Source organism: Solanum lycopersicum, chromosome 10 (assembly GCF_036512215.1).
Source record: "Solanum lycopersicum chromosome 10, SLM_r2.1".
NCBI classification, from domain to species: domain Eukaryota; kingdom Viridiplantae; phylum Streptophyta; class Magnoliopsida; order Solanales; family Solanaceae; genus Solanum; species Solanum lycopersicum.
Window position 1 is genome coordinate 323216 of NC_090809.1, and position 22138 is coordinate 345353.

The following is a 22138-nucleotide window of genomic DNA, read 5'->3' on the forward strand; positions in this document are numbered from 1 at the left end:
ACAACTCACAAACCTCTCAAGATATATGTCCTCAAATCTTTAAGTTATCCCAACTTGAAGATTATAATCCAATAACACACTAAAATTAAGATTTGCATTAATATTACAACTCAAATGAACACATGAAGGCTAAAACTTGTAGTTGCATTAGGACCTGATTCTTCAATGTGTTCCTTCAATAGTCAAACAACATTGGCGAAGCCAATTGGTTTTTGCTCTGTGAGTGCACACCTTGTTCTGAGTGACTCTCAAGCACAACTCTTCAGAGTGTTACTCAAAACTCTCTTGATTTAAAATTCTACATCAAGTAAAGTTCTTTCTTAAAATCAAACTCCTTGATTTCAGTATTTCCTTGACTTAATCCGAAGTAACCATTATTCGTTTATTGGTTTTTGCACGCTTATCTTTATAATGTTAGTACAGTATATATATATATATATGACCTTGTTACAAATTCAGCTCCTTGTAACAATAAGTATTATGTGAACTAGTTATATAGGGAACCTAACAGTGAGGTCCATATGCAATTGCTAAGCCCATATTCGCTGAGTTCTGGCCCAAGTATGTTCCATTTTATTTTGAAAGTTAATGGCTAAGTGGGCTCATAAAATAATGCCACCCGATACCTATATGCCTTCTTATTTCATGCTACAGATTACTAGTATTTCATATTCTACAACTAAACCCCTTAAAATTTGTACAACATCGGGTTTTATCAAAATTTCTCTCCAAATGCCTATCTTTATATCATGTTGAAAATTGATATATAGAAAAAAAATTTGGAGGGTTGGGGGAGTAGATTATCATAGATGTGTTATGTATATTGATGAATCTACTTGATTTATATATACATATTTTGATACCATGTTATACAATGTGTATAAAATGATTACGAGCAAGCCTTATAATGTGGTAGAATATTGATTGTCACTACTGTAACATTTAGGAAATACTACATCTGTCATCAAGATGCACCATGCATGTGTTCACTTGCGTTTTCTTGGAGGAAAAAAAAAAATCCCTCGGGGCTAAAAAAAAAGGGGGTGGATAATAAATTTGTTGACTATTTGGGTTTGGATTTCATTTTTTATTTTATAAAAATATAAATATAGACACTCAAAAGAAGATTCGTGAACTATATTTTTTTAAAAAAAGCAGTCGCCAAGTGGCGTTTTGTGCAACCACAATTTTTTCAGTAGAAAAATTTTGACTTCACGAACTTCCTTCGCAGAGTAGTCAGCACGCGCTCTTGCCAACATTCCACGTCATCTGTATTTGATTACGTGGCAGCACTTTTAATACCCTTTTGTTATATAAATAAACTGAGCGAGTTAACTCACTTACTCGGTTTCCAATTGAGAGTCCAACCCAGTTTGTGGTTGAGATTACGATTTGTAACCCTTCCGCTTTCTATCGTTTCGAAAAAGTGCAACCTGGGTCCCACCGAATAGACTGAAACCACTCATTTCAAGCCACGTGGAATTTCTTCTACTTGCTCTTCTCTCTTATTCATTTTCTAGCCTCTAATTTATTTCCTATTTATTGAAATTGAATCAACTCCGAAAAATACTAGTGGCTGAGATTTTTCTTTGAGATTTTATGGGAAATGAAAAACCTCTTACCTGTACTAGTTTAGTGCTTGCTACCTCTGCCTCAAACCTGCTTCCTTCCTCTTCATACTTTTTCTTCTTCTTCAATTATTGATTAATTTCTACTTGTGAAATGGTTTTCTCCGATCTACCATTGCTGTTGGATGACTTTTCACTTCATGCATGACCGAAACAACAACTAGTGTTTGTTTACAACATGGCTTTCTTCGAAGGTAATTTTATTTTTGTTTATATATCAAATATCTAGGGTTTATGCTTCGTTTTTTTTTTGGTTAGATTTAGATTTGAAGTTGTTGATGATGAATTTTGCAAACTAGTGAGTTGAGTTTGTTGGTTTGTTTATCACTGATTTGTTTTTGATTTGATTTCTGTAAAGGTTTAGGCATCATGCGGTTCGTTTTGGTGAGCAATTCTGGATAAAGGAATTTTCTGTCTACATCTATGCTGGTGGACTCTGATTTAATAAGAACAATTATATTTTACAAAATGAAAAAAAAATAATTAATTTAGCAGAAAGTAGTACTTACTTGCTGTATATTTAGAAATCTGGAGGAAGGTCTGAGATTATTTATTTTTATTTTTTCAAAATTTTGAAATTAAGCTTATATTTATAATTTTGATATGGAGAAAGGCAGGTGGATCATTTGTTTCCAATGTCTGTTTGTTACATGTTCCTCTCTTTTGCAGTAGTGTTACATTATCAGGTTCTTTTGTACAACACCACGGATAGACTATATTTGATAGTAACTGATGTTGTGGGGAGAATCGGAAGAAGATTTGTTCTGTATCCCCTGTTTGTCCCTGAGGATTTGAAGCAGAGATAGCTAGCTTTGGTTCCTTTATTTTGATGGACCCTTATTCCTCAGGGGAGGAACTTGTTGTTAAGGTCCCTTGTTTTTTTTGTATGACTATTAACTTTTGGTTGATAAGCTGTTTATACAAGTCTAATGATTGTTGTTGTGTTATGGCAGACAAGGAAACCTTATACAATCACTAAGCAACGAGAGCGATGGACGGAGGAGGAGCACAATAGGTTCCTAGAAGCTTTGAAACTTTATGGGCGTGCTTGGCAGCGCATAGAAGGTCAGATTACGTTCATCTTTCATTTTATTTGTTGAAACCACACTATGTAGCCTAAGTATCTTTCTGATAAATATCGTTTGTGGCAACCAGTATGCAGATAATCGATTAGTGCACATGTTTGTGAAATACACCTTTGTTTTTGCCCCCGTCAACTTAATCTGATAACTTTTGTGATGTTTCTTTTATCATTTACAGCTCAATCCACTGGATATCCCCTATTTCAGAAATTGGGGTCAACATTCTATTCTTTTTGCGTCTATGCATTCTCTTACCTTGAGGCTTTTTTGTGGTTGTTTATTTATTTTGTTATTTTTCTATTGTGCAGAACACATAGGAACTAAAACTGCTGTGCAGATCAGAAGTCATGCGCAAAAGTTTTTTACAAAGGTCGTTAGCTACCTTTAACCTCATGCTTAATTATAGCATTTACTCGATTGTTCATTGTTCCATGGTTTAATTTTACGTGTATCACGCTTACTTTATACACTTAATTATCATTGTTTATTTTAAATCAATTGATATCTTTTTGTGTAATTGATACGAATAACTAATATCAATAGTGGCAATGATCTTCAGTCTGAGTATCACCTATGATAGAAAAACTTCCACATGCTTCACCCACAATTGTTTGTGTCAGGCACAAGGGTACATGTTGAAAACTTAATGGAATATAAATAGGAATATGAATAATTGTCTGTCATGCCCCAAAAAGGAAGGCTGTCACTTGGTGGCTTCAAATCCCACCAAGGGAACCACATTAAGATAGCTACCCTAAATCCCTCAATGATAGGTCAACGTAAGGGTCTGACATAAATATAAATTCGACATGAGAGCATAATTTCTTATTCACAATGTACGTTAGGCCCATGGCAATGTTACATAAGTAGGGAAAAGGTAACAACATCATCATTAACATTGATGAGAAATAAAATGATAGTTCCCATGTACATTGATGAGAAATAAAATGATAGTTCCCATGTACAGAAATAGACTACCAAAAGTAAACTAGAGGATGTAGAAGACGCCAAGCATGTACCATCCACTTTGAACACAATTTGATCTAAAATAACCAAGTAAGTTTCCCTTAAGGAGGTTGAGTACAATTTCTATGAAATTACACCTTGTAAGTATCATTGGTACCTCACAAAGAGGTTTTGAGCAATGTCTTTAAAACTTTAGGATGTAGTGTAAAATAATGTATTAGGAATTTTCATATGCACTGAATGAAGCTTTAGGCAATTCATGTGAGAAATGACACAAGGCATGAAATGCCGAAATGTTGTTCAGCTGGAAGAGTGGATACAAGACAAGAAAGTACCTGATGTGGAATATCACTCCTCTTGCGTTGATGTGGATCATTTGGAGAATAATAAATAAGAGAACTTTTGAAGGGGGTGAAGATGAACTTTGCTCAAATAAGGACTAGCCTCCGTTCCCTTATAGTTTTTTGGTGCACCCATGTATATCTAGTTTGTATAGAAGATTGGGTGTCTTTCGGGGCGGACCATATTTTGTTGGTTTTTCCTTTTTGGTATGCCTCTTGTGTATGACCAAGTTTGGCCTTCTTTTTATAAATGAAAACTTGATTTGATTAAAATAAAGGTGAGAATTGGCATAATTTAGGTCGAAGAGTAATTTAACAATTTCTTCTTTTAAGTTCCCGAGTTTCTCTAGACACTAACATTATCATATCACCATGCGAAGTATCATGGCAGACAATTGACACCTGATTGTCAAGCCAGCCTCATTGTATGTGCTTAATGGGTCAACTCTTTGAGAGGCTAACAATCTAAATGACCCTTTATTTTATGTAACCATTTGGTTTAACTACTAGCCTACACCGGTATGTAAAGTTCAAGAGAAATATTTCACCTTTTGGAAATGAGTGCCCTCTCAATCATTTTAATGTTCTACCAAAAACTCTAAACATTGTCGTTTGACCATTCTTTTGGCCCAGAAGTCATCAGGAGTTTGGCATAATTTTAGTACATAAATATAACAACAATAACAACATATCGATTATAACCCCACAAAGTGAGGTCAATGGAGGCTAAAGTATATGCAGACCTTACCACTACTTTGGAGGTAAAGGTTGTTTCCAATGGACCATAAATTTTGAATCAAACTGAATCATTGCTACAATGTTATCTTGAAAGCAATTTAGTACCTTCAAAATTAAGTCAAACATTTGAACATGAAATGTCCTTATTTAATCTCATTGAGATTTCTCAAGTCATTATAAACTCATTATTGTGCTATCTCTAATTTCAAGGCAATCAATCAGCCAGCATATAGAATATAAGAAATTAGAGCATATGCTATCATAATTATTTCAAACATGGAATGCACACCTTGTTCGTTCATTACATTTGGGGTGGTAGACAACATTGGATCTTTCTCTTGGGTTTTGAATTACAGGGTTAAGACTTTCCCGATGAACTATCTTGGATTGTCGCCAGATGCTTTGAACAAGGATCAAAGAGAGTGTATTTGGTTCTTGAGAGGGTCGAGAAGAGATTATGGGGAAGAAGAAGTCCTAAAGAGGGGAAATAAATGCTTATTATGAGCACATTATCGATCATTCCCAGTTACTTCTTGTCTTTGTTTCATGCTCTAGCTTCGATCAAAGGGAAGTTGGAAGATATCCAAAGAAATTTTCTTTGTCGGGGCGGATGAGGCAAAGAAGTATCACTTGGTTAGATGGGTGACGTTCACATCTCCAAAAAAGAAAATGGGGAGGGCTTGGTATTGAAGACTTAAGGGTGATTAATGAGGCCTTTCTTGGTAAATGGCTAAGAAGATTCGAGGTGGAGGTAAATGGTGTTTGGAGAAGGGGTGATAGTTGATAAATTCGAGACGGTGGGAGGTGATTGGAGAAACGAGGCAATTTAAGACGATTGGAGAACTAGAGATGTGGCTATGCCCTTTGGGTGGTTTGTGGAGAAATATCATGAATGGATGGGATGATTTCGAAGTAAATATCTCAATGAAGGTAGGAGATGGAAGGAGGGTCAACTTTTGGGGATAAAAGTGGTGCAGGGATACTCTATTCAAAGATGTCTTTCTAAGCTTACTCATAATATCTTGCCAAAGTAACTTGACGATACTACAAATTGGGGGGTCATAAGTTGGAGAGACTTTTTGGGACTTGAGATTTAGGAGGAAGTTCCACGACTAGGAGATGGCCAAGTTGCAATGATTGTATACACAAGTAATAGCGGTTGATAATTCCAATACTAATGGTTGAGGATAGGGAAGAATAAGTTCTCCATTATATCTTATAATGAGAAACTTTTCGTCAGAGAAGAGGAAGTTTTTCCTTGTCAATCAATTTGGATAACTAAGGTGTCAAGGACGGTGTGTTTTTCACTTGTCTAGCTACTAGAGGGGAGATCTTGTTTTTTCTGAACGGTAACATTTTTGTGTATTAATAGCAAACTACAGAAAGGGTGTATAGTCCCCCATATTTACAGTCAGATGTGTAAAAAATTAAGCGGCAGAAAATGTAAGAAAGCCGAACACTGTTTTCCTTAGTTGGTATGAAATTTCAAGGAGGTGGGAGAGAACATGGATCTTCTACTTCTTCTTCATTGTAGTCATGGTGGGATATGATTGGGTAGTTTGGTAATTCTGGGGCAATGCTAAGAACTATGTTATACAGTTGGAAGAGTGAGTGAAGGAGGAAAAGACGTAGATCATGGAGCTTGGTTCTTTTAAAGTTAATGTGGGTAGAGAGAGAAATATGAGATCTCTTTGAAGGGGATAGAGTCGAGATTTTCTCCACTGAGAAGTAGCCTTTGGTCCCTTCTTTTTTGGGTGCACCCATGGAGTTCTCAATCGTATAGAAGATCTGGTGGAGTTTGCAGACAATCATCTCTTTTTGTAGACTATTACCTTTTGGCATATTACTTGCAAATAGCCAGGCCTCTGATAATGTTTATATATGGAAGTACGTTTACTTGATAAAAAGAATTGATTGTTTGTTGTTATGAAATTACACAAACAGTTATATAAGCTTCCATTCGTGCAAGTTTAGCAAAATCGTCTTAAAAGGAAATTACATGTTAACTTACATTGCAATAGCCTTCCGAACAAGCTCAACAACACTCCCCACAACCCATTCAATTCAATCTACACAATTATAATTGATTTCTACCAAGTTGAGTTTACTGGGATTCTTTTCAACTCATTTAGAGTTTACAAAGTGGTTGCAAGCCTTCTTCCAATCCAATTCAAGTTTTTCATAATCACACTTGATAATTCAACACCCAAAAATTATTAAGCTATTAGAATCATTAGAAATATTCAACTATAAAGTACTATTCGTCTTCTTCAACCAACACACAACAACCTCAATTAATGATAGAACCTAGGCTTCATTTATTACAACTTTCCAACCATCAATAAACACCATGATATCATTTACCTTTATAATAGCCATAATAAATGAACTTGGAGTGGTGTAATCACCTTAGTAGACCAAATCTTGAAAACCAAACTTTTGGGTGTTTTTGACCAACTTGAAGATTTCAGAAGAAATCTATAGATTCGAGCTTGAATGATGTTATTACAAGTGTTTAACAGTAGTATTTATAGGCCTGTATCAGTCAGGGTGCATGCCTTTTACGCTAAAGCGCAAGTATCTAGTTCTCGCAACTTTTAGGTCAACTTTTCCCGCTTATTTACGCTTTAGCGCTGCCCATTGACTACATTACTACCCTTCGGTGAAGGCATAATTTTTTGTAGGTATGTCAAAAATGATATGGTGTCAACCATCGGAGTCTAGTCTTCGAGGGCTACAATTTTAATGTGTTACTCACAGCCTAGTTTCTTAGATATTGGGAGAAGTCTTTGTTTAAAGTTAGACCTTGGGCAACTTCTTCCATATTTTGTTTCTGTTGACCTTTCTACCCCTCCAAATCCCCAACACACATCATATTTTGTTGACACGTTCCAAGGATTTACTAGCCTTATGTGGGTCTCAGACACTTCAGAGCTATCTTAAGTACTTTGTTAACATTTTTAGTTGGCGTGAATAAACCTCCAAAACTTACGGGGCATTACACCATCTCCTAAGAGCCTGCAGCTTTTAAGTAGCGGTGAATTATACTATTTGAGATGCTTTAGGCAGTGCTCTTGGTTTGGATGTTCCTGTTCTGCATATGTACATCACCTAGCCTTAAGTATTTCTGTGAGTGATTTGGTTGTATGACATTAGAAGCTAAAACTCAGGTATGATATTCTCATCCATTTTTCTTGGGTTTGTAATGTGCCTTGTCATGTAATAGTATGTATGTGTATGCAAACATTTTCATGATTATAAGAGTGGTCATAGTCTCAAGGTATGTCGAGGCTGAATTATCCAGTCTTTTGCATTTTGCAGTTATTTGATTTATAATCCACTGCATAGCTTGAAACCATATCTGCGATTAAATTTTTGTAAAGTGTGATAGTAAATTAACTTTAACAATGTGGGAACTGTGGGAATGAATTTAATTCATGAAAAACTGAAAAAGATTTCATCTATACAAATAAAGTTCATCAGTTCCAGTGCTACAACTTAACGTGCCTGCTTCATGATTCCTATCATCTTTTCAGTAGACAGACTTCTCTTTAGAGAGTGACTTGGTTAGTATGTCTGTTAACTATTTATATGTTGTGCAATGCTCAAGTTAAAATAGACCATTTTCATAAACTTCTAAGCTGAAGTTGTATTTTATGATTATGTGCTTTCTTCTATCGTGATTACTTTGGTCTCCAATTATGACTGTGGAAGATTTGTTCTTACCATGGATCACACTTCGTTCTGCGTCTTTATACGCAATATATTTACTTAGACAAATAACTCATGGATTTTTTAAAATAGAAATATCTTCTGTTTCAGAGAATAATTAGCAACAATCTTTACATTTATTTTTTGATAACCAAGAAAATATTCCTCATCAAAGTGCAAGTAAAATCTTGGAAGTGCTTTTCACATCATCCTAACTTCCATCCCAATCTCTGTCTGCGTAACTAATCAAGCTAACATCATCTGCACACAATATGTATTCCATGGTCGAGAACTTTCAAGTATCTAATGAATTTCACTTGGTTCTGACATGAATGTTGACAGCAAAGTTGTTGCAAATGCTACGTAAGTTTTTGTAGTAATAAGGTATAACAACTTGTCTATCAGGCTTCTATATTGAAGTAACTGATCTTTTCACATTATTTTCTTTCTATTGTCATTCAGTTCCTGTGGGATATCCGCTGCTTGCAGTTCTCCGTTTTGAATTGATTAAGGATATTGATTCATATTCCTATCAGAATGAATATCTTCCTTTATTTGACACACTTCAATCTCTTGAAAAAATAATGCAGGATTCACGTATCTGTCCTCTCATTAGTTCTCCCCCTGTCGCATTTGCATTCATTCATGGGGCTGGATTTTTTACTGAAAGTCAATCATCTACATAGATGCAGAGTATAAGCACCTAAATCCTGTTGATCAAAACATTAAACTTGTGTTCAGATTTACTTTATGGGAAGCCTTGGGGAGAATGAGAAAACAATTATTTTCATTGTATCAACATTTAGGAGCTTCTTTTAACCCATTGCCCTAATCAACCTACAAAAACTATTTCTTTTGTAAGAAACGAACTCTATACTCTCCTCTCACTTACAAACCATGAGATTGGTCAACATAAATTTTCTTATTGGATTTTTTTTTAGATAATTAATTTCCTCACAAATTCCTAGAAACATGGTTCTTTTTAAATGGAACTAAGATCAAGTTGAGAAGTCTACCATTTATTTTGAGTAGCAATAAATCAACAATAGAATGGCTTCTATCTGCAATAGGTGAGAATGTCAATAGCAAAGTGCTCTATATTTCCAGGAATTCTCCTGCCACCAGCCTTGCTTTATTTTCTGCAAAGAGTCATTTAATCTAACTATATTTTGAATATCCATCAAAGCACACTCATATTCTTCCTTAAGGTAGATAAACCACCTTAATTTTTGTTCTGGTAAATTATGTGTCCCTTTGCATTGCCTCCTTTAGTAGTAGGGCTTCTTCTTTCACTACTTCTGGCACATTTCTGGTGGTTCAATTGTTATAAAAGTTTGAAAACTTTATATTTCGCTCGGACTCTTTCCTTTTTGGAGGAGAAGTTGAAACTTGTTGGGTATTCTGCGATTGGATTGGAATTTGAAGTTCGAGAGAAATAATGATGTTTCTTCAACTTTTGCTTCCTTGCTTGACCTGACCTGCGCGTTACATCAAATTCTAATTATCATGCTCATGGAAAAATGACTTTATTGTTAACAACAGGTTTCTAGCATCAATATTTAGCAAGAAATATTTTAGTTTCACAAAACTATAGTTACAACTTAACAGAAAGAATCTTCAGTTTCCCATCAAATTTGCTACTTTTTGTCAATATGATTATGAGCATAACATATGCTGTGAAAAACTTTATAAAATAAAATAAAAACAAATGTGTAGAAAATTCTAAGATGAATTACATATGCTTTCACTCCACTCTGGCTTTTGGAATCTCTTTTGTCATAACTTTGGTAGGACAATGATTCAGGATGTAGACTGTTGTGTTTGCAATCTACTGCAGGAATTGTTAAGCCTTTCTAATTCAATATAGGTACCTCTAGGTAGGGTACCGAGTCGTTCCAGCTTGAGATTTTGCTTGGCTCAGTTTCAGTCAAAGATTAGCTTAATTTATCTCCGTCTAGGTCAGAATGCAGCTAGGCGCAGTGACTGTTCTTGGTCATGCTGGGGCTCAACCAAGTAAACTAGGCTCGAATTTATATAGCCAAGTTGAGCTCAATCAAAATTTTAATCACATTATAACTTGAGCCTACTTTATGATTGAGGTGAAATATAATTACTTATAAAATACTGATGAAGGTGAAATTGTTAAAATCTTGAAGTGAGAATTCTAAATTAATGAGTCAACTTATTACAAAACTTTTTGAATTTATTACTAATTTATTTTTTGCTTGGAAGTTAAGTTTTGTGTTTAATTGAGGTTGTTTGAGTTTGAGCACTATATATAAACTAGTATCTTGTAGAATTCAATGACATGAATTCTAATATCAAATTAAACTATAAATCTTGTACTTCTTAGTTCTTATGTCCCATTTCATGTGGAAAACTTTCCTTTCTGTTTTCCGGAAAAGAATTGACACATATTTGTATTTGAAGGTAGTTTAACTTTAAACTTCCCATTCTAGCCTTAATCACATGATTTTATAGCCATATGCATGCCTTGACATGTTTGAGGCTACAAGTTTTAAAAGGCAGTCTTTGTTTCTTAAACTTCGTACCAGTCAAACACCCTTACATAGAATAAGACAATAAGACAGAAGGAATGCACCTTTCTATAAATCCATCTATTCTGAAAGTAATTTTTCTTTTCTTTTCTTTTTTAAGAAAACAATTGTAAAAGTAAATTTTCCTAAAGTAGTGCTGCACCGAAGCAAAAGTTATAGTCAACTTAGACTTTGTTTTTTTGATGAAGTAAGAAATTTCATATAAAAGGCATCAAGAAGATGCAGTAAGGTACAAAAGAGGGAAGGAGAAGTCAACTCGGTACAAAAAGTGCTAAGCTAGAGCAAAGAGCTGACACTAATTTCAATTAAATTTTAACTATGTTTTCCCCTTAAAAGTTGAAGATTTGTTTTGAAGCCTTGAAGGTCCTGAGGGCTAAACTTTCTCAATTCCTCATAAATTCTCCATATTTTCACCATCAAAAGCTACTCATGATCACATACAAAGCTTGTATAAAAGATTAGAGTCATTACCTTGATGCTTTGGAATGAAATCTCTATTGTTCACCTCCTCTTTACCTCTCTTTTTCTCCTTTTTTTTTTCTCTCTGCGCATAACTTCTTTGTTTTTGCTTCTGTTATTTTATTACCCTCATTAGAGCTGCTATTTCTGTCAGATTTTGATTCTCTTCTTTTCTTGGTCTTGATCAGCTTGTTTGTTTTTTCCTTGTTTAATTATATTTTCCATCTCTCATAATCAAAAGACTATTACTCAATTTAAATATTGGGGTTATTACAAATTGGGGAAAAGACTAGAGGTGGATTAGTGTAGAGAAATGTTCTATTTTTACTCCGAGATATGACGGGAGGCACTTGAGCCAAGATCTGTGAGCCAAAAAGTGAAGGTATGTAGCCTAACATGAGTGGATTTCCTGGTTGACCTATAATAGTAGTAGATGATGATGATGATGATCATTGTCGTGTAACTATTTGATGCTATATATATTCATCTTACTAGCTTGGATCAAGTAATAGAGTGAGTAGAGGTAGAACATATTCTTCAATTCCCTGCTATTTTACAGAAATTGATGAGTAAGGATGATTTTGATTAGGAAAGATGAGATTCAACAGAGGTGTTGAGCTAGAATGCAACAAGGCCTAGCTGACCTGGGTGAACTAGCTACTGTGTAGAAAAGCTTCGGTTGAACCATGTAGGATGACTTTGACTAGGAAAGAAGATTTAACAAAGGAAGTTGAGCTAGAATGCAATAAGCGGCCTAGGCGACCTTGGTGAACAGGTTACCGCTTAGTAATGGTTGCTAGACAAGTTTCAGGCATTGGAATGTGAGTCATCAATGAGAAGAAGTGGCATGTGAGTCGAGGCGAGACAAAAGAGAAGTTGTGTCATGTGTGCCGAAACTGGTGATTTTGAGCTAGAGTGCAACAAAAGGCCTTGGCGACCTTAGTGAACAGGTCACTGTCTAGATCTGTAGTTACATAATTAAGAATATTCACAATTATGATTAGCATATCACATAACATTTAATAAATATACCCCAGGAGCATGCCTTCAAATTGAATATATATGAGAGCTTCATATAGAAAATGGCTTGGAAAGCTGTACAATTTAAGAAACAAGAAAAAACTTCTTTGCATATCAGTATGTCTTTACATCCCATGAGAAGCGGTATTTATACATGTGAATCCTAACTGGTTATGGAAAGACAATCAGTTATAATAAAAGAAAATATTATATTCATGTAGTTACGCTAGGAAAAAGGAAATAAAGTCTCCTAAAATTATGCTAATTAATCAACACAATCAATACTCCCCCTCAAGTTGGAGCAAGGATATTGTACTTTCCCAACTTGCAAACCGAAGTATGAAAAATCTTTTTGCTGAGCCTTTTATATGCACATCCGTGATTTAATTCTTGATGGCACATGAAGAAAACTCAAAGTGCCACTAGTAACTTTCTCTTTGATGATCTGCCAATCAATTTCAATATGTTTTGTTTGGTTGTTTTGAACATGATTCTGAGCTATACTAATTGCACCTTTGTTGTTGCAGTGCAAGGAAAGTTTCCCCTTTTTAGATAATCTCAATTCTTCCAGTAACTTTTGTAGCGAAAGAAGCTTACAAACACTTGATCTTGCAGCTTCACTTTGCTTCTTACTTCTCCAAGTAACTAGATTCTCTCCGATGAGTGTACGTTAACCGGATGTTCTTTTGCCATCTCAAGATCCAACCCAATTCACATCTTTAACAGCTTCTCTGTGGAGGTGACCTTGTTTAGAGAAAAGCAAACCTTTCCCCTGAGTGAACTTTAGTTACCATAAAATGTGAAAGACTACTTTCTTATGAGGTTCTCAGGGATCATGCGTGAACTGGCTCACCAAGCTAACAAAATAGGTCGGTGGATCTAGTTTGAGATAGATAAATGAGTCTCCCAACCAACCTCAGAGAGTGAAATGAGAAGAGTGAGTTTACCCTTTTAATGTCTTATTCTTTTTGAGACAAGTAACAGTTCTATTCAATAAAAACTTAGCCACCCCAGAGAAAGGTGCTAAGTTGGAAACTTTACAAGCATCGAAGAGGTACTTAAACCCTGCCCAAACCCTATAAAATTATATATTTCCAATTTAATATACTTGGTCTCCTACTTCCCCCACATATTCTGTCTACACCAGAAAAGAACAAGCTAAGACAATTCATCCTAATTTTCTCGATAGAACTGCTAGTGCCTTCAAATGTCTACCATTCCTTTCCTTCCACACTGTCCTCCAAATGAAAGCAGGAATGATCTTCCACCAGTCCTCCTCCCCACCTCTATTCCGATACTCCACCAATTGTTCAGCAATGCCAAAGTAGAACAAGGTGTTACTCAAGTTATTCCCAAAATACAAAAGAACTTGTGCCACAGATTTATAGTTGTCCGTGTAGGAATAAGTGTTCATAGATTTTCACCTTCCTCTTCACACAGAAGACATCTTGAAAAAATCTGAAGACCTCTTCTTTGTAGCTTATCTTGAGTTAGGCAAGCTGTCCTAATCACCAACCAGACAAAGAATGACACCTTCATAGGGATATTCACTTTCCAGACTTGTTTGCAAGGCCAATTTTCATTTAAAGATCTCTTTGATTTAACAGCCGGTACACTAATTTTACTAAGAACGCCCCTTTACTGTTTAGTTTCCACTTGAGCCTGTCAGTAGAATCTGTGCATCCACCAAAAGTTCGCAATATCTGAAGCATTGTGATGAAACTCTCTACTTCCCAGTCATTGAGAGCTCTTCTAAAGAAGTTGTGATTGGCATTTTTTTGCTGGTAATCAAAAGAGATCATCGCTTTTGAGAAACCAAGCTCTATGAATTTGCTTAAATCCATACATGGATTTCTTCGATCTATGCACCTTTCCCTGACTCTATTCAATATCATATCCAGAGGAGTTTCTCTATATATATACCTCTTCCTCTATATCTGTATGAAGGAATGTATTCTTCACATCAACTGGTACAAGTTCCAATCAGGATTAGCTGCACATGACAAAAGAATTCTGATAGTGTTCATCCTTACAACTTGCTAATTGTCTCCTGATAGTCAACTCCATAAGTTTGAGTGATTCCCTTAGCCACTAATCTTGCTTTGGATCTTTCATTCGAACCATTAGCTTTATGTTTCACAGTGAGAATCCATTAGCAGCCAAACTACTTTTTGTCCGGTGGTGAAGTAACAAGTTCCCAAATCTCGTTTTCCAATAAGGTCTTCATTTTTCAATCAGATCTTGCTTCCATTTAAGACCTGTAAAAGCTTCCAGTAATTATGGGAAATAGACACTGAAGAAATAGACAAGTCTATTGCTATATTTATGCTAGAAAAAGCAAAAACAAAGTCTCCTCAAACTGTGCCTAGTTAATTTACATAATCAACAAAAGGAAATGTCGATTCTGATTTTTCAAAGCTGTCTTTTTTGCATAGAACTATCCTATGTATTTATTGGCTCATTGAGTTTTTCACTTTAACGGCAATTGGTTCTCTTCTTGACTGAAGACTACAACAATCCCATATTAGAAGCATCACATTTAACTTCAAAAACAAATTTGAATTTGGTAGAGAAAGAATAGGTTCATCGGTCATTTTTTCTTGATGAGCTCAATCTTCTGTGTCCTAACCACCCAAAAGATTCCACCTTTTAAACATGCAGTAGTAAGAGAGAATTGTGTTGAAATTTTTGATTAACTTCCTGCAAAAGAAGCAAGGCCTAAAATGTTTAAGAGGTTTTTTTTGTATTGAGAGGAGAAATAGAGAACATGCAAAATGACTTTTCACTTATTGGTTGAAAGATCTGTTTCCCTAATTAGTCCAATGGAAGTAGTAGCTGATGGCACCGTTAGGACTAAAGTAAAAACATAGTTTGAAGTTGAAAATTTAAACGTGTTGCTGTTGTTTTTTTTTCCTTTCACATCAAAGGTAAATCGTGATAATTTTCATTACCTGATGTCTAGTCTTTCAGAGCATGTCATTTATGGTGTATTTTCAATGTGGAGAATATGTTGAGTGTACCTATCTCAATATAATGGATATATCAAGGATATATTACTTGTTATAACTCAGAAATGTCGTAGGAGAGAGAGATCTGCGTTTAGGAGTTAAGCTTATTCCATTCAAGACAAGTAACTACTCAAATGCAATGTTGCTTGGACTCTTTAAAAATATCATTTGGTGTTATCGGATCCTCCAGAAGTAGTGCGTTTTTGGAGGATCCAAAATGGATACAACAATATTTTTGGAGAGTCCAAGCCACAACTTGAACGGGATCACGGAGATTTGAAGAGGATTTCTAAGGGAGAATCTTTGTATTGTATCAGCGCCAAGTCCATTCCTGTTTGAACTCCCAATCCACACTCTAGTTGTACTTGGGCGTGATTAATTGGGGAATGGACATGTGTTTTGCTTATATGGACTTGGGCAATCCTCTCCTTGTGAGCTAGCTTTTGAGGTTGAGTTAGACTGAAGTTCCATATCTGTAAGTGTATCAGAGTGAGGGCTCCATCCCTGTTTGGGCGTTCGGTCCATGCTTTAGTTGAGCCTAACCGTGAAGGGGAGTTGCAGAGTAGGTTAGAGTCCCATATCAATTGGGAATGACTGGTGGTCTGGTTTGTTTGTATGAATGTGGATAGTCCTTCCTTCGCGAGCTAGTTTTTTGGATTGAGTTAGGTCCAAATGTCATGTCTTTACACCTATCATACATCATCATAATAAGAGCTTTTAAGTTGCCCAATGTCAACATTTATGATCAAGACTACATGCTAAAGTAATCTTTACATCATGGCACTTAGACCAAACATACATATTCTACTCCCACAGGGTTATTGCAGAGCTTCCGTGTTTCTTTTATTGCACTTGTCCCTATAAAGTAAGGTGCAATAGAACTTAAAAATCTAACACCTATTAGCCTTATTGGTAGTGCTTACAAGATCCTGGCGGAAGTGCTTGTTGAAAGGCTTAAGAATGTGATTGGAGGTCTCGTCTGTGGTTTTTAGAATGCCTTTGTTCAAGGAAGGAAAATCTCTTATGCAACTCTTATTGCCAATGATGTTTTGGGCTGGAAACAGAAAAGTGGTACCTATGGTCTTCTTTTTAAGCTTGATATAGAGAAAGCTTTTGATAAGCTGAACTGGTCATTCCTTATCTCAATCCTAAGGCAGATGGGGTTTGGAGAAAGGTGGATTATATGGTACAAATATAGTGTCTCCATAGTAAAGTATCTATATTGGTATATAGAAGTCTTGTGGGCTTTTTCTTATGAGAGGCATTAAGCAAGTGATTCCCTTTCACCCTTCTTATTACCTCCCGACTCTGGAGGGGTCAAGTAAGATATTAGAAAAGACCAAACAATCACATTGGCTAGTAGGATTTATGGTGGGCAATGGTTTTGTTTGAAGTTTCTAATCATATTTCTTGTTTGGTGACGACACACTTATCTTCTACGAAGCTCAGAAATCCCAAGTGCAGTACCTTAACCTGACTCTTATGCCTTTTGAAGCCATGTCAGGACTCAACATTAACATGTCTAAAAGTATTATCTACCTTTTATGAGGTCCCTTACTTGTAGAATTTGGCAGGCCTCGTGTATTGCTAAATTGGTTCTTTGGGGTTACCATTGGGGGCTAGTTGCAAATTTGTTGGGTCAATCAAAGTAACCAAAATTGATTGACTATTTGGTATAGATTCCAAACCCACGTCATATCGACACGGGTGTGACACCGAAAGTAAGGAGTCCATTTAACTTAGTTAGAGAGTGAGTACATAAAGTATTCAATAAGTTTGATACTCCTCCCTCTAAAGGATGGTACACGCCTTTAAGAAAACATACATAACATTTATAAATCATTTACTTCATAAATCTATCACTTAGAGCAGTCATTTGTGTTGTAAAGAACATTTAGCATCCCAGACTTAACCATGAGTTTTCAGATCATGTGCATGTTATAGAACACCTTCATAGGGCTCATTTGAAACATAACAGATGTCATAGTTGTTATAACAAGTCCTTCTTTGTTCACGAGAGCCATCATTTCTTACAATCATTCCACCCACGAAGGCCATACTTTCATATGATCAATGGGTCATCATACCTTTTTGTAATTTACCTCTGAGGGGTTAGGTTCTTGATACTTCATCCATGACGACCATACTTGCTCATATTCATGTTTCACTCACGAGGGCAATACATATTCAATTCAATATCACAATGTGGCTTAACATGTATCACTTCATTCTATTGTTCATAAACACTTCATTTAAACATTTTTACCTCCTTTTATATTTGTTGCCTCCCTCCCTATGAGCTCCCATATTTTTTACTCCCTTGAACTCGAACCCACAACCTTAGGGTTGGAGGTGGAGGGTGTTTATCATCTCAACAAACCTCTCTTGCCACTTCACTGGTGTTTATCAGGGCTGGATATCTGTCGCATGAGCAAATTAATATAGGGGCCCAACATCGTCAAACAAGAATTGCGATGAGCCCTACTCTGTTCAACATGTAAATAAATGAATCTTGGGCCTAACTCAACCCCCACAATTTAGCTCTTGGGGTTGAGTTAGGCTCAAGATTCATTTCTTTAGAACATTTTGTGCCTCATTTTGGGTAGCACAATTAATATTAATGCATTCACCAACCTTACATTTATTTTGTTCTCATTTTTAAGCATTCATATACATTTTTATTCATAATATTGAGTGCATAAGCTGAAAAGAGCTCAAAGCATAGTAATATGTCTCTTCATAGCATAACACAACTACAAACACAATTTCATATGGTGAAACTTACATATATTGGTCCCCACACACACATCCACATTAAAATTTGAAATCACATTCATCATAAAAACATTTAAATCATGTCAAAAAGGCGGAAAAGGAACAGCTCGTATGGGGTTTATAATGGATTTGCATTTTGTCTTAATCGTGAAGTCTAGTTCTTCTTTCCTTGTTCTCTTTTTACCATTTGGTCTTTTGGGGGAATACCAGTGACGAGGGTTAAATAGGATACAGTTGGCATTTAACATCACTTCTATATGACTTCTAATATTGAAAGTTAATGACTGCTGAGATTCCTAAAATGACTGTTAGAGGGGAGGTATGTATTTCCAATTTAGAGGTGAGGTCTATTTAGTTGCACTAATTACAAGAAGTAAAAATACTTGGCTGTTTTCCACTGTTTTCTGGTTGCTATTTGATTCATCTGAAGCATTTAAATCTGAAAAAGAGAATCTACAAAGTAAATAGACTATCAAAGACGATAAGATGAAAATGCTTTTTAGATGCACACTCGTAAAAGGGTGATTTAGAGTCTGCAACTCATGGACATGATTGGAAGCTTCAAATGAAGACAATGACAGAGAATTGGCTATTTTAGGCATTTAAGTTTTATGACTTCACAATATGCAGACTATAAGATCCCGTGGTGAGAGGTCATTACATGAGCAGTTTCAGCACCTTTTGTACCACTCGTAGTGACTTTCTGTAGAGACATCCAGCTCCTAGTACTAGTCTCTGTTTTACTTTGGCAGCTATACCAGGCCTGTGAGAATTTAGCTATTGGCATGTAGTTAAGATAGATCTATTCGATAGAATGTCCAGATGATTCAGCTATATGCAATTCCAATGATCAATTAACCCTGATTGCTCCTCTTTTCATGTTGAAATTGTCTTATAACCATTGTGCTAAGTAACTAGTCTGTGGACTGACATTTTAGTTTCCTAATCTGGTCCAGTTAGAAAAGGAGGCTCTTACAAAGGGGGTCCCAACAAGTCAAGCACTTGACATTGAAATTCCTCCTCCACGACCTAAAAGGAAACCAAGTAATCCTTATCCTCGTAAGACAAGCGCAGCAGGTCACTCATCACAGGTGGGAGCAAAAGATGGGAAATATTCGACAACTTTTTCTTCCATCTGTGAGGAAAGGAACTTATTTGACCTGGAGAAAGAACCGATTACTGAGGTATGGGTTTCTCTTGATCTTGCACATCTTTTACTTTGTTTTCTTTAAAGGCCTAGTTGTATTCTTGTTCTTTATCAGAAACCTGGCGGAAACGAGAAGCTGGGCAATGTAAAAGAAACCCAGAACAAGAAAAACTGCTCCCAAGGGTTAACTAAGGAAGGTGCTTCTGCAGCCTCTATGTCTTCAGGAAAGTCCTTGCAAGCACATGTGGCACCTACAGATGTGTGTGCCTTTAGTGAGTCTGTGTCTGTCACCAAAGGAGTGGTTAACAATGATAACGCAAATAAATCTTTTCTCATTGTTGAATCCAAAGAACATCAACAGTCAGAAATACTCGATATCAGACAGTCCTTTCAAGGTAACAGCTCCTGTAACACCTTTGACGGGGGGAAATCTTGCCAGTCGAGTGAAAAGTTGGCACAAGGTGAGAAAAAACATCCATCGTTTCAGCCAAACCATTTGGGGGAATTCTCAAGAAATGATATGCAAGTGCTACACAACTATCCAAGACATGTGCCAGTGCATATTCTTGATGGAACAAATGGTTCTCAAATAGCCCCAGATATGTTTAATCATGAATCTACGAGTCAGCAGATAAATGGGGTCCCGGGGCTCCCAAATTTGTATTCTAACCCTGCTTCATCCACCACATCTGAGCACCACAGTAACGCTCCACAGTCATCCATTCATCAGTCATTTTCTTGTTTCCACCCCATTTTCACCCCTATTCGTGATCCAGATGATTACCGATCGTTTTTTCAATTATCCTCCACCTTCTCCAGCCTTATTGTTTCTGCTTTATTGCAAAACCCAGCAGCACATGTCGCAGCAAGTTTTGCCGCTAGCTTTTGGCCTTATGCAAATATGGAACGTCCAACGGATTCTCCAACTGATAACACCGCTAGCCAGATTAACTCAGCTCCTAGTATGGCAGCAATTGCTGCTGCCACAGTAGCAGCTGCAACTGCATGGTGGGCAGCCCATGGGCTCTTACCATTGTGCTCTCAATTTCAAAGCAGTTTTACCTGTGTTCCTACATCAGCAACATCAATGCAAGTGGATGCCTGTCAACCTAGAGTAGACAAGAACGAAGGAAGAGAGGGAACTCATGATTCTCCCCATGTTCAGGAACCTGTCCCAGAATGCTCTGAAGCTTTGCAAGAACAACAATCAGGTTCTAAGTTGCCACCTTCTCTATCATCAGAATCGGAGGAGAGTGAAGGTAGGAAGCTAAAAACTGGGTTAACGGCCACTGATACTGAGCAAGGAGCTGCAGTTACTAAAATTAATGAGCCAAACGCAGAAAAGGGCGGGAAGCAGGTAGATCGCTCTTCCTGTGGATCCAACACACCTTCAAGTAGTGAAATTGAGACAGATGCTTTGGAGAAGGATGAGAAAGGTAAAGAAGAGCCCCAAGAATCTAATATTAACCTTCTAGCTGGAGAGGCTGCGAATCGGCGTTATAGAAATTTCATCAGTCCAACCGAATCTTGGAAAGAAGTCTCCGAAGAGGTAATGAAGCTTTAGTTCTTGTAAGTCCTCCAGTGACCATTTCTTGCTTTAATGAATATTTTGCTTCCCACCTTTTGCTACAGGGACGGATAGCTTTCCAGGCTCTTTTCACCAGAGAAGTGTTGCCTCAAAGTTTTTCTCCTTCACTTGATCTGAAAAATAAGGGAAAGATCATTCTTGAAAAGTTGAAGCAAAAGCCAGACGAGAAAGTTCAATGTGGACCGCAGTTAGATCTTAATGATATGGCATCCAATATCTGTTCCAGTCACCAAACAATGGAAGACAATGTGTTATTAATTGGCAACAAAGAAGATGTAGAAACATGCCTACCAATGATAGAACTTGGACAAGTAAGGTTGAAAGCTCGCCGTACTGGATTTAAGCCTTACAAGAGGTGCTCATTGGAGGCAAATGATAGCAGGGTGACAAGTTCTAACTGTCAGGATGAAGAAAAAAGCTCGAAAAGACTTCGGTTGGAAGGAGAAGCTTCTACTTAGTGTTGTATCAATGTGCAATTCTACGAGGGAACCTGTGTTGTTGCACGGAGAGCTCTATTCTATCCTGTTATTATCTTTTCCCAGTTACGTTGTCTAGTTCTAATGTACACGAAACTTGTCGTGTAGGTGTGTACCATATTATTTTTATGTTCTCTTTTAATTGGACTTGTATGCAAGGGACTTTGAAGTATGAACCTAAATGTGGATGTCTTCAACAATCATAGCAAATTTAATGGACCTTGATTGGACCAGTTCCTCGGAAGCTTTTGTTTGTGTTTATGTTGACGGTTTTTTATGTGAATTTGGCGGGTCGTAAGAATCAAGTTAACATATTCCATTGGTTTTCTCTCTCTCTCTATATATATATAAAGAGCTTTATCTCTTTCAAGGACAAATAAAAGTAAATATTTTTATACTGTAGAAGACCAGAAAAAGTGGAGCATGTGGTTATATCTTAAAGAAACAAGTTTATTCACAATTAGAAATACACCTAGCTTGGGAGGTAGGATATATACATGTGTGTGTGGAATCTGTATTGGATGTCCTGCAAGGTTTGTACATTCAAGTTCTAAAAATTTAAGAGTCTCGTAGAGTGTTTTTTTGTAAAAAAAATAAATCTCGAAGATAATATTACTAAAATATTCATGGGCTAGCAAATA

General features: G+C 36.4%; 1 protein-coding gene across 6 annotated transcripts; it reads left to right on the plus strand.

Moving 5' to 3' along the window:
* The first annotated feature begins 1342 nt into the window (after positions 1 to 1342).
* LOC101261662 (protein LATE ELONGATED HYPOCOTYL) lies at positions 1343 to 21741 on the plus strand. 6 transcript variants are annotated; one of them, XM_004248368.5, is made up of 8 exons: positions 1343 to 1822; positions 1987 to 2012; positions 2298 to 2496; positions 2582 to 2693; positions 3019 to 3080; positions 19243 to 19470; positions 19549 to 20982; positions 21066 to 21741. In XM_004248368.5, exons 3-8 carry the CDS (start codon positions 2458 to 2460, stop codon positions 21477 to 21479), a joined length of 2289 nt encoding a protein of 762 aa, XP_004248416.1. In that variant the 5' UTR covers positions 1343 to 1822; positions 1987 to 2012; positions 2298 to 2457; the 3' UTR covers positions 21480 to 21741. The 6 variants fall into 6 exon arrangements, with proteins under 6 accessions (XP_004248416.1, XP_069146691.1, XP_019071645.1 ...); XM_010328943.4 differs by having other exon boundaries at positions 1573 to 1822; positions 1993 to 2012; XM_069290590.1 differs by having other exon boundaries at positions 1347 to 1822; positions 1987 to 2496.
* The last annotated feature ends 397 nt before the right edge of the window (positions 21742 to 22138 follow it).